This window comes from Magallana gigas, chromosome 5 (genome assembly GCF_963853765.1).
Source record: "Magallana gigas chromosome 5, xbMagGiga1.1, whole genome shotgun sequence".
NCBI classification, from domain to species: Eukaryota; Metazoa; Mollusca; class Bivalvia; order Ostreida; family Ostreidae; genus Magallana; species Magallana gigas.
The window spans coordinates 1,596,227-1,617,897 of record NC_088857.1 but is presented as its reverse complement, the minus strand read 5'-3'; the positions used below and the strand labels follow the sequence as shown (position 1 = coordinate 1,617,897).

The 21,671-nt window shown below is 36.6% G+C and overlaps 1 protein-coding gene across 2 annotated transcripts; it reads right to left on the bottom strand.

The window, feature by feature from the left end:
• Positions 1-1,699: 1,699 nt before the first annotated feature.
• On the bottom strand, positions 1,700-19,393 carry LOC105319882 (serine-rich adhesin for platelets). 2 transcript variants are annotated; one of them, XM_066085446.1, is made up of 7 exons: positions 19,289-19,393; positions 10,594-11,702; positions 9,724-9,772; positions 8,563-8,795; positions 7,394-7,539; positions 6,900-7,051; positions 1,700-6,318 (listed from the first exon to the last, which is right to left on the bottom strand). In XM_066085446.1, exons 1-7 carry the CDS (start codon positions 19,353-19,355, stop codon positions 4,706-4,708), a joined length of 3,369 nt encoding a protein of 1,122 aa, XP_065941518.1. In that variant the 5' UTR covers positions 19,356-19,393; the 3' UTR covers positions 1,700-4,705. The 2 variants fall into 2 exon arrangements, with proteins under 2 accessions (XP_065941518.1, XP_011415909.3); XM_011417607.4 differs by lacking the exon at positions 19,289-19,393 and adding an exon at positions 14,859-15,017.
• Between the last annotated feature and the right edge of the window lie 2,278 nt (positions 19,394-21,671).

The window sequence follows — 21,671 nt, the reverse complement described above, 5'->3', positions numbered from 1 at the left end:
GGTTATATATACTCTCCAGACAATGGTCTATCATTCGGTACATCTATGTATGGAATTTAACAGAACTGCATTAAAAATGCCACCTTGGCACTGTCATATATATCCTGCAAAGTCTGTTTGTCGACATTTGGCATGTTGACATAATTACAGTATGTAGAAAAATAACTGGAATGTTAGGGACCTAAAAATATTTTTATATGCACAGATGGGAACCGTAAGAAAATTGCATGCACTTTAAGTTTCGTTACAAATCGTTCTTTTTTCTCACTTTTAACAACCGTATTATCAAGTTGTATAGGGAACCTTCAAATTTTTAGTAAACCCGCAAACCCACTGCGCTACGCTGTTATGTCATAACTTTGGGAGAGAAACTATTTATAAAATTACACTTTATTTTATTGTCTATTTCGGTAAATAGTTCGTGAGAACAAGTAAGTGTCCCATACCATCTTACATGTAATAGCATTTGAATTTTGTCAATGTGTTCAATCAAGAGACATTAAGACAGTGTACATGTACAACTTTTGTCTTAAGTCGAAGATTGCCTCATGACCCTGGAGCCTGGTCTTCTCAATAACATACTCAAGGCCAATACATTAATTCACTGACCAACTGAACAACTTTTAAGGGTGATTTTTTAAATGAAGGCTTACTAAAGGGGCTGCTTTAATGATTGCAGTGCCACTCTCTCTGATCTGAGTAGAGTGTAATTGGATTCGAACCACTGCCCCATGCCCGTTGAGTAGCGATTTAGACACATTATTAAAATACCGCATTGCAGGCTTGCAATGGGAATATCTGAAACTGCCACCCCGGGAAATATTGCTGTAGCATGCAATACCAATACATTTTCTGTGTATAGCATAGGTACTCGACTACGTGGTTTTGCAGTAAATCGAACACTCCTTGCGTTACAATTGAACAAGCGAGTGTTTGGCCCACGACGTAGATTATTAATAAAGTACATGTACTAACTTCATATTGTTCAAATACATATCAAAGTAGTCAAAAGGGCAGTGTCACATGCTCCAATTAAATCCATAAAGCACCCGTAAAGGTCTCTTTGAGCAAGCGATACAGTTTTGGGAGCATTAATATCATACCATTTTTTAATAAACTCAAATTTGATTCCGATTAGGTACTACATGTATTTGCATACCATTTTTTAATAAACTCAAATTTGATTCCGATAAGGTACTTCATGTATTTGCATACCATTTTTTAATAAACTCAAATTTGATTCCGATTAGGTACTACATGTATTTGCATACCATTTTTTAATAAACTCAAATTTGACTCCGATTAGGTACTACATGTATTTGCATACCATTTTTTAATAAACTCAAATTTGACTCCGATTAGGTACTACATGTATTTGCAAAAACTTTTGACATGCATGGATTCCTTTTATTTTACTATCTATTAATGTATTTTTATGATTTATGTCTTTTGGGATAAATTAAGTCCAAGAAACATTCAGAATAATGTTGAAAATCATTAAAAATTATAATGCATAGGCAATGAACTTTTGATATACAATGTTAGAAAATATTGTTAAGACATTAAATTCATTAAATACTGCGGATTTCTTATTTGTCAGACTGCAAGAAATTATGATCATCTTAATTAAGTAAGCATTCATATATATTACGTATAAGGACTATGCATGTAAGAGATGATAAATAAATGACAAGTTGAGTTTCTTATCTTTTTTATTTATTTATTTATTAAAGCCAATACTCAAACTAAAACAGACATTCCTTGCTACACCCTATCACAATGTTTCAGACACTGTTGGCAATGATCAACGTAGTATCCCACAATGGGCTGTTTTAATGGCTCCCACATCTCTAGCTTTAACTTCACAGATTGCAACCATCTCATTTACACGTGTAACAGTCCAGCTAAGTCATTTAACATTTGTTTAATAGGAGATGTAAATACTGGACATGTATTTATCATTTACGCAACAGTCTAAACTGGTTCTTATCAGTAAATTGGTCAAATGGAGGACCAGTCATCACAGGCTTTTAAAGTTGTGTACAACCTTGTAAGTTATACAATTTTTGAAATATCTCACATTTAAAAAAAAAATACAATTGATTGTGAATTTAGAATTTGCGAAACAGTTTCCATCTTTCATGATATGGTCTAAAATAGTGGGTGGGGGGTTAAGTTTATATTTAAAAGATTTTAAATTGTTAACTACACCAGGTCTTCTCAATATACACATATACACAAACAAATACAAACATATTAAAAGTTATAAACTTACTCAAGTACTAACTGAACAACATTTGAGGGGGTATTAAAATCTTTAAGAAGTCATACAGTCAATGATACATCATATAACCTGTTCACTCCAAGAACAAACACACATACATATATATGTACAATGAACTCATCAAACTTGGAAAAAAAAATCAATTACATCACCTTGAAAACCCAGACCACGTTGATTCTTTGTTACAGACATTATGGCTCTTTAACCTTAAAACATGATGGCCCTTTAACCTTAAAGTCAATCAAAGTAAATATAAGTTTATCTACTGACATAATGGAATTTTCAAATCAAACAATTAGTTATTGGGGCTTCATAATTTTTGACATTCCACTTGATTCACATTTCAAAGTATTTCTAATTCTAAATTTAGTTACATCCAAGGAAATATTCATATCATGATTGATTAGAGTCTAAATTATTGCAACATATGAGCACCTTTAAAAAATTAAACAAACAAACAGATTTAAATCAAATTGCTAACAAATATTGGCTAAATGTCTATCATTTCTACATAACAGATCCCCTACTGGTCTGGGGTGAATGCCTAATTTGTATTATTACACCAAAAAGCCTCCACTTTATATAGTATTTTATACCAGTACTGTCGCTTACATTATTTTAAATAATATTAAACAAGTCTTGTTATGCATCTGTGGACCCTATGATAAGTCCAAATGCAGAATGAATTTGCAAATCAACACAGAAACTGTGTGCATCTAAAAAAGAACTTGATAGATGTCTCTTCAAAATAAAAAGAAAAAAAATTGACTTGAAATGAGGTCATACTTTAGATGACAGTGCTGGTAGTTGGGTGTTGCCATTGTTACATCACAGTACTTTGATTATTAAAACCCCCAAGAAAAACAGAGCAATGGAAAGACTTAATTACAGGATGTATGGAATCGAAAATACTATATAACAGTTCATAGATACAATATCAGACAAACCAAAAACAGTGACAATTGTAACAGGTTTATATTACTCTATTATAACAGGTGCCCCTCAACGGGTGCTTGGGAATGTCACACATTTCCACAGAGAATACACTCAATTCTCTACATCTGCAGTATACTGAGGAATCCTCTTATTTCATGAGGGTCAATGTTTGTGAATAGACTGGTTGTGGACATAATTTTGCACCTGAATGTCCTAGTGAGAAAACAAACTTCCAAGTAACTCAAAGCTTTTACAAAGTTAGTGTGGATGTGAATTCACTGATAAGTGGCATCCACAATTTTCGAGAACATTGAGCAACCATGAACAGTGCCGATTCCCCAGTATCTCCATTATATACACTGCCTAGCTATACTTGAGTTTATACATCATCTAAACATGGACAGAATTATGCCTTTGACACACTCGCACATTCACTTAAGCCTCATGCCTTATCTTCACATACATACACACATCTCTACAGGGAACCAAAGGTTCCAACAGTTTACTCTCAATAAGTCCACCATTAGTTTATCATCCACGTTATTGTTTCACACGTTTTATGGCTATGTTGATACTTGTTGATTACCAATTTTGATGGATTTCACAGTTACGGTAAGCAAAAACATGACACCTTTTTTTTATGTCTAATAATTCGTGCTTTTGACAAAATACACAAAAATTGATGGCCATAAACATTGATAAATCCATAGTGAGTTTGAGATTGATATAATGTGTGGGTAGTTAAATGTATACAGAGAACCCGATCCTTCATATATAAATACAGGTATATATATATTCACCATCCATACATATTGAATACAAGAGTGAACTACATGTATCAGAGTAAAAGGATTGTCAACAAAACATGATCTAGCACTACACACAGCTATATCTCGGGCTACAAGCACAGCTCACCATATAACTCTGTCCCTGTATTGGCAACAACAAACAGCACTTGGCCAATGATAAGTGTTTTAACAGTAAGTACAGAGAACTGAATCGTACCACAATGTACAATAATCAGGATACATACAAGATATACAGTACAATATACAATACTGTATGTAAACCTGCAACACAATGCTACATTTTGTGGTAGTTTATTATAAGCATACCGCTAATGTACACAAACGATCAAGCTACGTTTATTCTCATCACCTCAGACCGGAGAGTAACACCCTCATCAAGGGGAGACAATCCTCCTATGATAACAACCTTCCAGATACAGATCAAATACTTGGGTAACAAATGGTTCAAACACACAAGTCTTATGTATTGTTAGTTAACTGCTGGTACAGCAAGTGAAGTAGTATTTTAGCATTACATTGGCTGTAAAAATACTGAGACTGGACAATCACATATAACACTGTAACAGATCAACTTCTAATCACATTTCATCACTCCTCTGCCAGATTTCCTTCCATCACAGCAAGAGTCAGCTTTCCTCTAATAAAAACTCAATGTGAGATTTTAAGTTTGGCTCCTTCAGCTGGAGTAGTTGTATTCAATGAGGTAGTCTGGGTAAGCTTGACTGCTGTCAAATATAACAAACACCTTCGGATTGTGGATGTTATCCACACACGAGTCATAACACTTCCCGTATGGGTCGTTGACGGGGTCGAGGGGCGGGGGCTTCCTATAGGTGCTACTTCCTCCAGTGAACCTCCCTACAAGTACTTTTGCCATAAACATTTTGTGGAGTGTTTTCTCCCCTGATTCTGCTGGACGATGATGAAAAGGCTTTGGCGGAAAGTGTTGAATTGAGTGCAGAGCATGAAGCTTCCTTGTATAAACAGAGCTCCCTAAAGGATCTATGGATGTTGAAGAATCTTGTTGAGAAGGCCCAGGGTTCATTTGCTGAGAAGGCCCAGGGTTAATTTGTTGGGAAGGCCCAGGGTTCATTGCTTGTGATGGCCCAGGGTTCATCTGTTGTGAAGGCCCAGGGTTCATTTGTTGTGATGGCCCAGGGTTCATTTGCTGAGAAGACCCAGGGTTCATTGCTTGTGAAGGCCCAGGGTTCATTTGCTGAGAAGTCCCAGGATTCATTTGTTGAGAAGGTCCAAGGTTCATTGCTTGTGATGGCCCAGGGTTCATCTGTTGTGAAGGCCCAGGGTTCATTTGCTGAGAAGGCCCAGGGTTCATTTGTTGTAAAGGCCCAGGGTTCATCTGTTGTGAATGCCCAGGGTTTATTTGTTGAGAAGGCCCAGGGTTCATTTGTTGAGAAGGCCCAGGGTTCATTGCTTGTGATGGCCCAGGGTTTATTGCTTGTGATGGCCCAGGGTTCAGCTGCTGTGAAGGCCCAGGGTTCATTTGCTGAGAAGGTCCAGGGTTCATTTGTTGAGATGGCCCAGGGTTCATCTGCTGAGAAGGTCCAGGATTTGTTGTTGAATTTTGCATTGAGTTGGGCTGGTTCTGGACATCTGAGGAGACACCCGCTATGGTTTGCAGAGACTGGGGCTGCATGAACCCACTGGAATACTTCCGGCTGGCAAATGCACTCTGACTTCCATTTTGAAACAAATTCTGATTGGTCAGAATGTTCGGAGAGCTGCTGGAACTTGAGGCATTCTGAAAAGGCTGAATGCTTGGACCACTGAACTGATTTGGTCCTCCATTCTGTATATTATTGCTTGAGGAATTGGAATTAGATGAAGCATCCTGGGCAGTTCCTGTGGACAAAACCTGACCAGGAAACAGTTTATCATTCAGACTTGACGAATGGCCACTGTGCATAGCAAGGGCAGTCGCCAGTCTTCTAGTGTTACACTTAGACAGGTTTGTCAGATTTGGGTCAGTAGGCAGTGCGGCATTGTGCGTAAACTTTGAAAACCCTGACCCTCCAGCAGCAGAGCTTGAAGAAGCAGCAGGTGCCCCATTGCTGCCGTCACCCGCAGTTCCGTAAAGCCTTCGCCTGCTAAATATGCTGGACGGGACGACAATCTGATTGGGCAGGGACACAAAGGAGAAGTGGGTGGAGTTCTGGAAGGGGACCATGCCCATCTGGAGCAGCGTGCCATGCATCATCTGAAAACTGCGGCGACGGTCTGCCTTGTCTGTGTACTGGTGAGAGTAGGAGGAATGGGCAGCAAAATAGGAACCTGTAACAAAGAGCACCTGTCAATCACAGCTGTCAATCAAATCTGTCAATCACAAACTTGTGTGGTTGGTGGATAGGTTACACGGTATGGTTGGTTGAGATTATACAGTTCACCAGTATTTTGAGCAAGGTTTTCTATTGCGAGATAATGTTTCTGTTGATTGTGGTTTAAAATGTGGATTTAAAACAGTATTTGAATTTTTAATTTTTTTATACAAGTCTTATTCGAATGTCAAAATATACAAAATGTCAAACCAGGATAAATCTTTTCCAAAGTGCTAGGAAGCAAAGATTTATTTGGAAAATACGGTACATAAATTTAATGATACAAAGGATAATTAAGAGGTCCAAAATCCGCTTAAAATCTCTATCATTTCAGTTGCTGAGTAAACAAATAATGAGACAAAAATTCTTGCAAGTTATTTTGGTTAATGAACTTTGAAAACAGTTTTTCGATACAATAACTAAACTTTTAAAACATTTAATACAATAATTAATTGCATGAAAAATGATTTCGATTCGTGGTCAAGTTAATTATTAATGAATTAATATGAAAAATCTCATTGAACTAAGGTATCTCACCATGACCATAGACGGTGCCGTTTTTGCCGCAGACTCTCCAGTCGAAGCCCTTCCTACAGATGGCTTCCAGCACCGAGGCGTGCGTCCCGTGGAACAGGTATTTCTCCACTACCGCTAGGCCATCATTTTCATGTATCATCTCCGTCCTTTTACTGATAAACAAAAAAAACAGAGATCTTTAGGTTATCTTACTGAAAAACGTAAATACAGATAGAGTTGGACAGGCACTCCTACATCATTTAAGAATTCTTTAAGGAACATTAGTAATTTAGAATCAAGATTTTCATTGTAGTGTTCGCTCTTCTTTTCTTTGATATGCATCTGAATAAGATGTGATAAAAATGGACGCAATTGTTGAATCAAAATTTTTCAATACTTTGCCAAAGGAACGACACACAGTCTTAGCCAGCCCTTCATATCAAACTCGAACTCCCATAAAGTGAAGCGCTATTGATTTACTTCTCGACCTCTCTCAGTAGGCTCCATCTACTTACACAGTGAAGTACTTCCACTGTATGGGGTTCTGAATGCGACTAATCTTTACAATATCTGCCTGAGGGAAATGAAGAGTCTCGTAGAACTTGGAACACACTTCTATGTATTCTGGAGAGTCTGGAACCAAGTCCACCATCACATAGCCCTGTAAAGGTAACTGTTACACATCAATACACTAGCCCTGTAAATGTAACTGTTACACATCAATACACTAGCCCTGTAAAGGTAACTGTTACACATCAGTACACTAGTCTATATATAGCCCTGTAAAGGTAACTGTTACACATCAGTACACTAGTCTATTTATAGCCCTGTAAAGGTAACTGTTACACATCAGTACACTAGTCTATATATAGCCCTGTAAAGGTAACTGTTACACATCAATACACTAGCCATGTAAAGGTAACTGTTACACATCAGTACACTAGTCTATTTATAGCCCTGTAAAGGTAACTGTTACACATCAGTATACTAGCCCTGTAAAGGTAACTGTTACACATCAGTATACTAGTCTATTTATAAATGCAACTACAATTTATTTCTTATCATTAAATACAAAAATTTCATTTATGAATCTTCACACTCAAAATTAAAAGTGGGTTAAATAGGCTTTAAAGCTTCAATCCCCGCCCCCAAATTTTGATACAAAAAAATGACAAAACAAATGTCATAAATGCATTGTTATAAATACTGTATACTGGAAATCCTCATAGATAATTACTAAACTTACTAACAAAACATTTCTCTGAAAAACATATCCACAGGAAATAATGACTGTATCAGATATAAACAACATGCAGAAATATTCAGGGCAATAGATAGTAACATTTTTGTCATAACTGTCATTTCATTAACATTAAGACGGATCAATTTTCGTGGATTAAGAAAAATCCAGTATTGAAGATATTTAAATTTGTGGACAGTTTTTCTCTTGATGTCATTTCTATTAATTTTCATTTCTGATAAATGTTTCATTTTATAGATTAATTCACAATAAATTCCTGGAAAATTGTTGATTGAGGAATATTGATGAAACTAGAAATAATATCAATTCATTTCTTTTAGTAATGTTAACCCTGAGTAAATGATATCCATTTATTTCATTTAACAATGTTAATCCGGAGTCCATTAGCCATCTGTAGAGATCCATACGATCCGGAGCACTGACCTGTCGTGGATCCATATAGTCCCAGTGTATCGGCCAGTCGGTTGGGTTTTTACGACTGTCCTCCGACTTCTCCTCCCAGTTGCTGGTCCTGTTGTCTGGTTCCTGATCCTCCAGTGCCGTGTCATCGGAGGTCTTCTTGGCGATCATATTGGCGATGTACTCGATGTAGTCATCGTCTAGTTTAGTCTCAAGGATCTCTACAACCATGCTAGGTAACGACTGCTTCAGCTCACCTACACACAGAAAGAGAATTTAACCCACCTACACAGACAAAGAATGTAACTCATACATACATAAAGAGAATTTGACCCACCTACACAGACAAAGAATGTAACTCATACATACAGAAAGAAAATTTAACCCACCTACACAGACAAAGAATTTAACTCATACATACAGAAAGAGAATTTAACCCACCTACACAGATAAAGAATGTAACTCATACATACAGAAAGAGAATTTAACCCACCTACACAGACAAAGAATGTAACTCATACATACAGAAAGAGAATTTGACCCACCTACACAGACAAAGAATTTAACTCATACATACAGAAAGAAAATTTAACCCACCTACACAGACAAAGAATTTAACTCATACATACAGAAAGAAAATTGAACTTGCTTACACTAGAGAATTTAATTCACCTACACACAGATTTTACTTTTAAGCTCACATATGCTCAGATAAAGACTTTATATTACCATCACAAAGAGAGAGATTTTATATATCTACACAGACAGAGAATTTATTTCACCTACACAGATTTTAATTCACCCATACAAAGAGAGAGAGACTTCTCACTAATCAAGGCTGTCAGAACCATGCAGAATGAGGTACAATATCAACATGCCAACAATCATCTTCACTAACTAATTATTTGATTTGTATCCCCTCATCACCACCTATATCAGCCAAGGCGGAGTTGAGGGGATTCAAATTGAACACTAGACTAGTCAAGATATCCATGCAAGCAGAAATACTAAAAAAAAATTATGTAGTTATTAAAAACTATGTACATGTGAACTGACACATGTTTTGGTAACATTCAAAACTTAAATCTTCCTGATACTATTTATGATATTTTACAGTTTGTTACTATTTATAGATTTATACATTTTCCTTTTTCTATTAATAGCTGTTGTTTTTGTTGTACTCACTCATTGGATAATAACTGTCACAACCTCCCTGAACACAAAACAATGATTTCTGAAAGAAAAAAAAATACACAAAAAAAGATACAGTAATGCTCACATGAATCATGATACCAAAACACATAACTAAGACCTACAGTGTATTATTCAGCATTTTAAATAATACCTTCACCTTAAGTGTACCGTTAACGTATTATTTTGGCGTGTGCGGTATTTGGCAGAAATTAGTTTTTGAACAAGTTGGCATGGATTTGAATACGCATATTCCTGAATGTGACTAATTTCATATATATGTGCATGTCATTTAGCACTGTACTTGATTTGGCGGAAGCCGCATTCCGCCAAAAGCACTAAATAGAATACACAGCCAAATGTAGTACGTTTACAGTATTACTGTACATAAAAAACAAATAAACTTCTCCTTTAAGCACAAATTTTACATAATATCAGACACCGTTTATTCGAAATGCTTCAATCTCTATAAATTTTCTTTACTGGTACATGAATTAATTTGTAAAGTATTAAAAGCTTGTTATTATTGTTAAGATAATTTTGAAATCAAAGTTAACTTCTGTATACAGGATTGTTTTTGCCCTGCAGATTTTTTTTTGGTCCATCTACACTTGCAAAGTGTTTTCTCCCCCCCCCCCCCCCCATATTTGAATTCACCCTGACAATAGAATAAATGATTGATACTCTACCTAACACAATTTTGAATTTGCCATATTAAATTTGTCTGCTGACAACAAGGACAAAAATAAAACAGGGGGCGAATATTTCACTGTATATAGTGCTCATTGAGTTTCCCCCTTTTTTTTTGGTAAAATAAACTACTATATTATGTGTCAGTGACAGTCTGGACAACTGATTCTGTACCTTGGTTTTGCCGGTCAGAACAAGTTTGACTTGTTCCTCCAGACAGAAAGCACAGGTGGGATGTCCCTGGATACACCTGGATATCCGGAACCCCAGCAGTGAGATGTTACAGCTGGTGCATTTCTCTGACCCCCAGCTACTACAGGAAGGCTGGGGAGAGGTAGGGTGACTGGCGACATTGAACCCAGGGTCACTGGCTTGTCGGAAGCAACTCTGCTTCTTTGGAGGCAGGTGCTTGGTGGAGGTCTCTATGGATATACTTAGAGAGCGACCCGTGATAACGTGGGTAGCAGGAGGTCCCCCCTGGGCCCCAGCGGACAGGTTTTGGTTGCTATCACAACCATTATTGTTCGTGTAGGAACTAGAGCCCGATTCTGACAAGAAATCCAAGTCCAACATCTTCCATGCTTCACTGTCGAATAAATCTGTCTCTTTCTTAACCTTCTTGCCATTGAACGAATCATCCGTGGAGGAGGATAGAGACCGTTTACAGGACTGTTTGTTGTCGCTGTCTGAGGAGAAGTCGACCGGAATGTCGCCGACGCTGGTATTAGGGGGAATGACCGTGGGAACAGGCACAGAGCCCAAAACAGACAGATCAGTGGCAGACAGACTGGGCCCAGGCATTAAAGAGCTCTCAAACAGATCCATCTTCTTGTGGTACGGATCAAGGGTTTTAGAATCAGAATTATCACAGTTAGAGGGTACACAGAGGTTGTCTGACTTGGACAGTAGTTTGACGTTTGAGGAAAACGACTCTTTAAAGAAGTTTGTAAAGGTATTAGCAGTCTGCTCTGCAATGATCATGGTAGGGCTGCTAGAATCCAAATCAAGATCTGTGTCATCACCGGAGCACTTTTTTGACGACAGATTGAGAGGTGTGGCCACGGCTGATGAACTGTCCTCGTCATCACAATCATCAAGAGATAGGTCCACCTGAACCTCACGACGCAAGCCCTGACAGGAGTGGACCGACTTGGATCCTGCCACACCCCCTGTCCCCATCTCTAGCCTTTGGACTGGCTTGACCGTTGTCTCCGCGACAATAATTACATCTAAATCCTCGTTCTTTTCCTCCCGGAGAATTTCAACATCACTGTCACTCTCATCTAAAAGAAATCAATAAAACATTAAAATGTGCAATACTTATACTATGGTATGTGAATATGCGAAAGTTCAATAAAAACAAATAAAACATTAAAATGATCTACCCTAGCATGCAAGTGTCAATTGACCTACAGTACGCTGTTCTTATATCACTCAATATATTCAATATCATAAATAATAAAATAAAAATCTGTATGGTGTTTGAAATCTAGGTTTTGCTTCATAGAAATTTTGTCTTAAAAGGTTCGGTGTTCAAGACTAAATAACCTAAATATGATTATCAATATGAACTTCAGTCTTGTTTTGATGTCAACATCAGCACTTATAAACTGCTCCTAGCTTTAAAAGAACCACTGGCTTTTCCTATCAGATGTTTTATCTTGGCAGATATTTCAACTCATTACAACTGCAAAAGTAACTGATATGATTTAAAGCATGCATTTCTATGTAATGTTGAACACAAATATTTGTTGTGGTTCAATATTCATGGATTTCTTAATTTATATCTTCAACAAATAATTAAATTTAGTGATCATTAATTTTTTTTTTAATTATTCATTAGACAACAAAATTATTTTTCAACGAACCTGTCAAAAACTAGCAACTTGGCCCCTTCAAATTTATATGTTTCCACAATACAAGTGATAAATACACAGGGCCCTTTTTAAGCACCCTGCTTAGTGAACTTTTCCATCTTAAGCCCCCCCCCCCCTCCACAACACCCTCTATTCCAATGTAAGTCATACACAACACAGTTTTCCTTTTTTATGCCATACAAAATTCAATACCACTTTACTTCATTCTTCCTTCCCCATAATATAAAAAGATACATATTTATCCAATATATCATCCGTGCTCTTTTAAAGATACTCCACATCCACTATATATATAATGAGTCCCCCCCCCCCCCTATTTTTTTAGTATGTAAACTTTTTCATTCACATAAGTTCTCGTTTGCATGGCCCAAACCCCACCTACATTGTAAATCATTAAATGTGTAATTCATTGATTAGTTTAGTTACTAAGTAACAGATCCTCTCCTAAGCACCCCGTCCCCTTCTAGTTACCTATCAGTTAGTGATAGGCTCTAAGGCTTGGTGTATTTTTACAATGTATAACATACATGGATCAGTGCTCTTTTCCTTTGTATAAATTTTACTATAAGCATGTCATTCCAAATCTAAACATTTGGTATTTTATTACAACATACATCCCCAGGTTTGAAGGCAGACATGATAATTGCTCTCACAGTACCAAACATCACATGTGATCATATTTAATTATAAAACTAAATGTCTGTACATGTATTACTGTGATCACCTGCTGCAGTAGACTTATTTAGAATTTGTTTACTGAAAATAATTACGTGTTTAATGATATTATTTTCCTCTTTGAGCCTCAATATAAACACAGTTATTTGATCTGTGAACACTGTACAAGAAGCCCAACATCAGAACCCATTTTAACAACAGCTTGGACTGTGGGTAGTTGCTTTAAACAGCAATGTGACGTAGGCCTGTTTATTTCATTACTAGCTCCTCAGATATGGCTCTTTGAAATCAAAAAGATTTGTCTGGTTTTTGAGCTAAGACTATGCAATCAGTGTATATTATGCAGATTTAGGCTTGAAACCAGCGTCATCTTTAACTTGTTCCTAGACAAGAAATAGATTATTACATCCTACCAAAAGTCCACGGTCTTGTTAAAATGGTTCTATCTTTTCATTTTCGTTATTTTTCCTTTCAAATTTCTGTGGCATTACTAGTACACCTACATGCCTTGACCTGGAGTTTATAACATTCATAAACTAGGCAACAGTACCATTCACAAATAAAACATGCATCACTGTAAACAGGAAAACAAAATAAGGTCATTCAATACAGTACATTATGTTATCTAATGTACAGCTTAGTGTCTATAGTGTCTATGCTCTCGCTCTCTCTCTCTCTCTCTCTCTCTCTCTCTCTCTCTCTCTCTCTCTCTCTCTCTCTCTCAAGGACTGAGATTTTATTTGGATTGGATTATGCTTTTGTACTACGGAGGAACCAAATTAGTTTTTCAAAGTTTAGTTTGTTTCAAAGTTCAAAAATTAATTTTCCTTTCACTGATTCCCTTTGACATTGATCCAACAAATAACTGCTATATTTCTGAAGTTTGCTTTCACTTTCACTTTCTCTACCGTTATCTTGGCACATGTGGGAAATTACTCAATTTCAAAATTTCTATTAACTTTTTTCATTATAAATCTAATTATTACACAGAATCAATATGGTACTATTACCTAGAACTATTTATTTTTTAAAATATTTTATATATTTTTCTTCCTACCCACCCCCAAGTAGTTTTATTTTTAAGTGCTTTTTACACTGTGTGATAATGCCATGATAAAAAAAAATTATCATATTCTATTGATAACTTTTATCAGACAAGACCAATAAAAAAAGGTAAATTAAAATAATAATTGACATTTTTGTGACGGTGGTGTTTATCACCCAACCCCGGGTGTATTTTTCATGTTAACTGCATAGACACACAGAGATGACTTAAGACAAGGTCTGATTGTGCCTGGAAATTTCCATCAATTTCCTCGTGTTCCTGGTTAAATTGTTCATCAGGATAACCTTCAAGTGATAGGAGTGCCATGAGTTTGCTAAAACATCAGCTTTTATTTACAGACCATATCAAAATGCGATCAGTGTCAAGTCTACATTTCCATTTTTCCTTTTTCATTCAAATTAGGATATTTTTATACATGGAAATTCAAAGACAAGAAACCAAAAATTAATCACTAAATCAATAGAAGTATACAGTACAAGAGTTTAGTGTCTATTTCAACGAAAACTTGTGTTTAGGCCCATCTTATTCAATGTGGCTGGCCCACTCCCAAACTTCGATCACAACTGCATTTATGACTCGGACCAGGGGGTCCAAGAAAGATCTGTCAGATGTGAAATTTCAAATGAAAAACACAAACCAAAAACTGTACAGTGTCTACGGAAGATCTAGAACAACACAACCGTCAATACCGCCCCAATCCCCTTAGATCCACCTAAATTGATCTTCCCAACTTGTAAACATTGAAGAATCCAATGGCGTACTTATGAAATTTTGCTTAATTTGAAGACGGAATCCTCGCCCTTTTCTTTATATAAACCTACCGTCCGAGGCAATGACGATTGCTAAACTCTCCGATGTCGCCATCTTCTGAGGAAACCCCTCGGGAATGGCCGTATTTTATCAGTAATGCCCCATTCTTTTCCACACCAATACACTCAGAATGAAGAAGGATAAAACCGGAAGTTATTGTGAATGAAGTCACGTGGTTGGATCAGGAATTTTTGCGCGTGGATCTAGAGTTTTAGAATGTAATATAATATTTTCCAAGAATAACTTTTGCAATTATTGACGTGGTATATACAGTTTCTCAGTTTTCATCATACAACAGTTAAAGTGATTGTGGATCTACCAGCGAATGGTACGGAGCGAAAAACTTGAATGTCTGGTGTAGACCTGTGTTCACTCCAGTAATGTTCCAATTTCTAACTCCCTTTGTATAAATAGATATAGCACAATAAAACACATAAACATGTTATAAACACTGCATGAGTGAAACCTCATCCTTTAATATATTGAGGGTGGATTTTCATGCGCGGAACCAGAAAATTTTTCCAGGATGGCGGGGTCAGACGGCTATCTGAGTTTACCGGGAGGAGGGGGGTCCGAGGCATATTTTGGGTAATTTAAAAAAATTCAATTTTGCAGAAGGGGGGGGGGGGAGGACACCCCCCCCCCACTAGATCCGCGCATGGATTTTTTTGTTTGTTTGTGGGGTTTTTTTTTTTTTTGCTCAATTAAATCACATCAAACATCCATCATATTTTTTTTTTTTTGGGGGGGGGGGGTACTGTCATTTTCCATGCCTCAATCCATATCACTGTAAGTCGTCCAAAGGCAAAGCAGAACCCCTTTTTAAGGATATATTTTCTTAAAGCACACAGACGTACATATAAAAAGCTTTTGTAAGACTCATTTTGATTTTGCTACTCCAGTGTCTGTCTACGTGTTAAAAATCGAACAAACCCAAGAATTTTTTCCCACAAAAACTATAAATAAACAGGAACACACCTACTCGCTCGTGTTAACTTTCTTTTAAAAAGAGAGAACATAAATGGGCATTGTGCCTGCTGTTCAATCCATTTCATTGTATTTATATACTTGAACAAAATACTTCTTAAATTAAATTAACTTTCTTTTAAAATTAAATATAATTTCCCTAGAACATTGGTTTATATCTAAAAATGATGTCCGTATTTCGTTAACTTGTGTTTTTTTCTTTATATATAAATAAGAAGGATAACTGTCATTAAAAATAAACGTAGGTGTAAACACTTGTACATAAAATATTGCCTTTTCTTATAATTGTTTTTTTTTTATTTAATAGGTTCTCACTGTAGTTATATATATATCTCAGTCGGGAATATAGGAATATTATGTAAATATGACGCGGACTCTGATCCGGTTTGGGCGGAGTTAGGGAAAGCATTACAACATAGAACATTAAAGTACATTACATTGAACTTTACCTGAATTATATGCTCAGCTATGTAAAATGCCATTGATGAGCGAGATTAGATTTAATTTGTCAAATCTTTTGTCACCTTGGAGTCTACATGCAGGATTTGAAATATTTGACAAAGGACATAAGACTCCTCCAAACTAAGACCACCACAAAGGATTACCCATAACTGGTCACAGTATCGAAGTGACTCATATCACAAACCACGACAGGGACCAATAAATCTTTCACCCCCGCATGCATGCATCGACCTACAAAGAAATTGGTGGCCTAGATATCCACAAAGGGTTTGGCGTCCTAGATATCCACAAGGGGTTTGGCGGCCTAGATATCCACAAAAAGTTCGGTGGCCTAGATATCCACAAAGGGTTTGGTGGCCTAGATATCCACAAGGGGTTTGGCGGCCTAGATATCCACCAAGAGTTTGGTGGCCTAGATATCCACAAAGGGCCTGGTGGCTTAGATACCCACAAAGGGTTTGGCGGTCTAGATATCCACAAAGGGGTTTGCCACCACAGATATCTATAAATATCTAACCTCCACATGGACTCGCAAACTTCTGAAGGCGAAAGAAACGCACAAATCTGATATCAACAAGCTTTGAGCGTCACAGTCTGTAAAAATCAAAGACTGTTACGGATATCAACATATCTATGACCACCGCAAATATCCAGAAATGTTCCACGCATCCTTTACCGCCTGCAGAGGCAAAATTCTTTGACTGGACTGTTTCGAAACGACAGACAAATCATTAGAAGTATTTTAACAAGACGTCGGACTTTCGGTAGGACTTATTTAACTATTTTTTTCTTGAGTCAAAACAAGTTAAAAATGACGCTGGTTTCAAGCAAAATATGCACCAATTGCGTAATCTTAGCTCGAAAGCCAGACAAATATTGTTGATTTCAATGAGCCACGGCTGAGTGGCCAACAAGAAAATAAACATACCTACTATACGTCACATTGCTGATTGACACAACTACTCAAAGTCCTAGCTGCAGGACTGTAGCTCCTGGTCTGAAAAAATTCGGATAGACGACCTGGGAGCTACAGTGCCTCCCATAGTAAAAAACTGCAATTTACTGCGCACAAAAAAATGCGCTAGATTTGGACACATTAATCTCATTTACGATCATATTCTGTACAAATATTTGATCCCAAAAAATTCCTCGGACATTTTACTACAGATATCGTCACTTCACTTGCATCTGATATTCTTTTAAACACCATCAGCAGCCCTGTAAATTAAAGTGGTGCAAGTTTGTTTACATTTAAAAATGGCGACTCTCGATCTCGACGTAAATTAACATACTTCATTTTCCGAGGTCGGTTATCATTTTTAAGAGAAAGTCTAAGGCAAGTAAAGTGGCGATATCAGTAGTAAATTGGCTGAATAAATTAATGGTACTAATTCTTTTTACAGAATTTGTGTGAAAATAAGGTTAATTAGTCCAAAACTAGCGCAATTTTTTGTGCGCCGTAAATTGCAGATTTGTCCTATGGTAGGCACTGTAGCTCCCAGGTCGTCCATCCGAATTTTTTCAGACCGGGAGCTACAGTCCTGCAGCTATCAAAGTCCAAGCTCTTGTTAAAATGGATCTGAAACTAACGCATTTTAACTCTTCACACAATTTTCATATCAACCACAAAAGGAGAGAACAAGTAGTAGTTTTTTATCATAACATTAATAGCAAGAAAAATACTGTTTAAATTTGTGAAACCATGCAGCGAATCACTTTTTTGTCCTCCATAAGCCCGATGGTTCTGTCTGTAGGTAGACGTCGATTCACCAACCGTGAGAGATTGGATGGACATAATGATAATATCAGGCAAACAATTTTCACTGCATGCTTTACAGTTTGAGATAAAAAAAAAAATAATAAGGCGAGTTTGACATTTGTAAACTAGTTTTTTAACAAACTCGTCGTAATTTTTTTTTACAGGTAATGTATATGGTATATGGTATAACCATTGATATCACCAAGACTTTCTCAGTACATCACACGACATCCCCTCCCCTTACTTGTAATGGATTATTGTACAACATAGAAAATGTTTGTTTGTATAAGACACTTTATCAGAATCACGGGATCTTTTGACCTGTTTTTGCGACCTCCTGTATCCTGTCGAATTAACCATATTGTTTTTCGTGATGATGCAGTTCACGGGAAGATAGAATAAGTAAACAGAGCCATTATCTATATTTAATCTAATTCCCACCTTTCAGGTGACACCAGTACCCGAGGAACGCATTATAAATCATCAAAAATTCATCATGTTTCGCAAACCTTCCTTTGACAGGGTAAAGGAAAATGATGCGGGTATCACGTACAACAAAGTTTTCTGTTTTTGTCGACTCGAGATACAGGTATGACTGAAACAATCCGTCCTACTCACTTTACAACGTCAAATAAGTTGTAGTAGTCAAAACTTTCGCACACCATCTATATTTTTAAAAAATTCCTAACATACCATTTGTAGATTAAGAATGGCAACCCTCGATCCGCTAGTCAGAGGATTGGGGTGACATTTAGTGGCTACATGTCGCAAATTGACAGCGTTGTGACACTCCAAAATGAAAGAATTATTGCGTATTACAAGGTATATGTTAATAAAGGTTTGAAAAATATTTGGGACTCGAAAAAGGTATTTCTAGTAAAAAGAAGCTGTTTAACTCAAACTTCAATCTTTTTATGCTACGTTAAAGATTAAGTACATCTAAATTCCCAACATTCGACTTCTGAGTGGGGTAGGGTTTTTTTTATCTTCAAGCAGCTGTCCTCTAACAAGTCAATACTTTGGCCACATCACCAGAATGTCAATGACCTATTTCCTTATTCGAGTATAAATTTTATAATTTTTAATCACAATCAAATGCAAATATTTTTAATGGCACCCAAGTCGAACATCTTAAATTCAGATGATATACTGTAAGTTCAAACAAATGTATTTCAGTGTATACAGGTAGTACACTGGCAGAACTTGTAGATTTTTTACTTTAGTACTACTTACACTCAAACGATACGGTTGAGTAGCGCGCACTACTACTGAAACCCGACATAGGTGTAATACCCGACATAGAGGTCTACTCTGAATGAAATCCAAACGCGCACTGCTTCTCTAACAGGAAATCCGTGCCTTTTTATACTGCAGGAGTTAAAGGTCAACATTGTGAATATCAAATTTTTTTGGTGACGTTGGTTGCCACGTGCCATTTCAAAATTCAAAATTATCAGGGATTGGCTAAGTCACGTTTTACTTCTTCTAAATTCCGCACCCCGATTGAGAAAGATTGATAAGCATAGCATTTTATAACTCACGCCTTTTACAAATACTGTAGTTTTTATGGATATCGGCATACAAGGGGCGGTTGAAGTTTATACTATATAATAACTGTTCTATTTATGGTTTGTACCCCACTTTGGTATTATAATCTTTCTTTGTGCGAGTGTGCGTGTATAAAGGGGGGGGGGGGGGGGTCATGGACTTTTTTTCTTTCTTGTATATACATACGTATATGAAGTTTTGCTTGTAAGGATTTTTAACTTTTAAAAATTATTTACCAAAAACTTAATTGTGACCAGGCGATGGCTGACAGACCCATTAATTATTGCACTGTTTCCTAACCACTATACATGTAGTTACCATCCTGATTATACGGGCGAAAAATAGTTCTTAAAGAATGAATTTCCAATAGTTAAAGATAACTTACAACATTTGAACTTTACAGTAATATCTCCAACATTTAGTGAAACCATATGTTAATTGTTCCTCCCTTAGATATGACAATAGATAGTTACTCATCAAAGACAACAAGGATGGGTGGCACACATTACGATAGATACCCGACATAGTTATGATACACGGTGGGTGATTGCCCTGAACCGAATACAGTCGCACACAAAAATGTTGGAAATTCAGGTAACAGCGTATTAAAACTATAATGACTTTAAAAAAAATGGTTGCCTTTTATCAAATGACGTAAACCACAGGCACCTGTTACAAATTTTTCTCAGAAAAAAATTATATATACCTATAATTAACTAATAATGTATTACTAGATATAGGGTATTTGTGTTTATTTTGAGAAAAATATATAACGTCGAGTGCTTGTGACGTAAATGTATCGTGGTTTCACAATAACGATTCAAAAATGTTGGCATTTATTTTTATCTATATAACTAAAGTCTTTTTACTTGATATATTCATCTCTTACTTTCTTAAAAATGACTCAAATTTACTTAATTTTACAACCATCGCGAGTTCCGGGAAAGATGGATCATTTCAATGAATGTAAAATCGTCATTTGTTATTCTGATAAAATAACTAATTATCATATTTCTTTACATGTTAAGTTGGGCATTGTTGTTTGATGTCAGAAACTGGTGCGGGTAATTTAAGTAAATTTTCTATTTAAAAAAAGATTCTTTTAAAAAGACATTACTTTTTAGCTCACCTGAGCCAAAGGCTCACGTGAGCTTTTCTGATCACAGTTTGTCCGTTCTCTGTCGTTGTCGTCGTCGTTGTCGTCGTCGTAATGGTCGCTGTCGTTGTACACTTTTCACATTTTCATCTTCTTCTCAAGAACCACTAGGCAGATTTCAACCAAATTTGGCACAAAGCACTCATAGGTGACGGGAATTCAAGTTTGTTCAAAAGAAGAGCCACGCCCTCTTTAAAGGGGAGATAATTGAGAATTATTGAAAATTTGTTGGTATTTTTCAAAAATCTTCTTCTCAAAAACTATTCGGCCTGAAAAGCCTAAACTTTTGTGGAGGCATCCTCAGTGTAGATTCAAGTTTGTTCAAATCATGGTACCCGGGGGTAGGGTGGGGCCACAATTGGGGGATCAAGTTTTACATAGGAATATATTGAGAAAATCATTAAAAATCTTCTTCTCAAAAACTATTAGGCCAGAAAAGCTCAAATTAAAATGGAAGCATCCTCAGGTAGTGTAGATTCAGGTTTGTTCAAATCATGGTCCCCGGGGGTAGGGTGGGGCCACAATTGGGGGATCAAATTTTACATAGGAATATATAGAGAAAATTTTTAAAAATCTTCTTCTCAAAAACTATTAGGCCAGAAAAGCTCAAATTAAAATGGAAGCATCCTCAGGTAGTGTAGATTCAGGTTTATTCAAATCATGGTACCCGGGGTAAGGGTAAGGCCACAATAGGGGGATCATGTTTTACATGTACATAGGAATATATAGAGAAAATCTTTAAAAATCTTCTTCTCAAAAACTATCAGGCCAGAAAAGCTCAAATTAAAATGAAAGCATCCTCAGGTAGTGTAGATTTAAGTTTGTTCAAATCATGGTCCCCGGGGGTAGGGTGGGGCCACAATTGGGGGATCAAGTTTTACATAGGAATATATAGAGAAAATCATTAAAAAT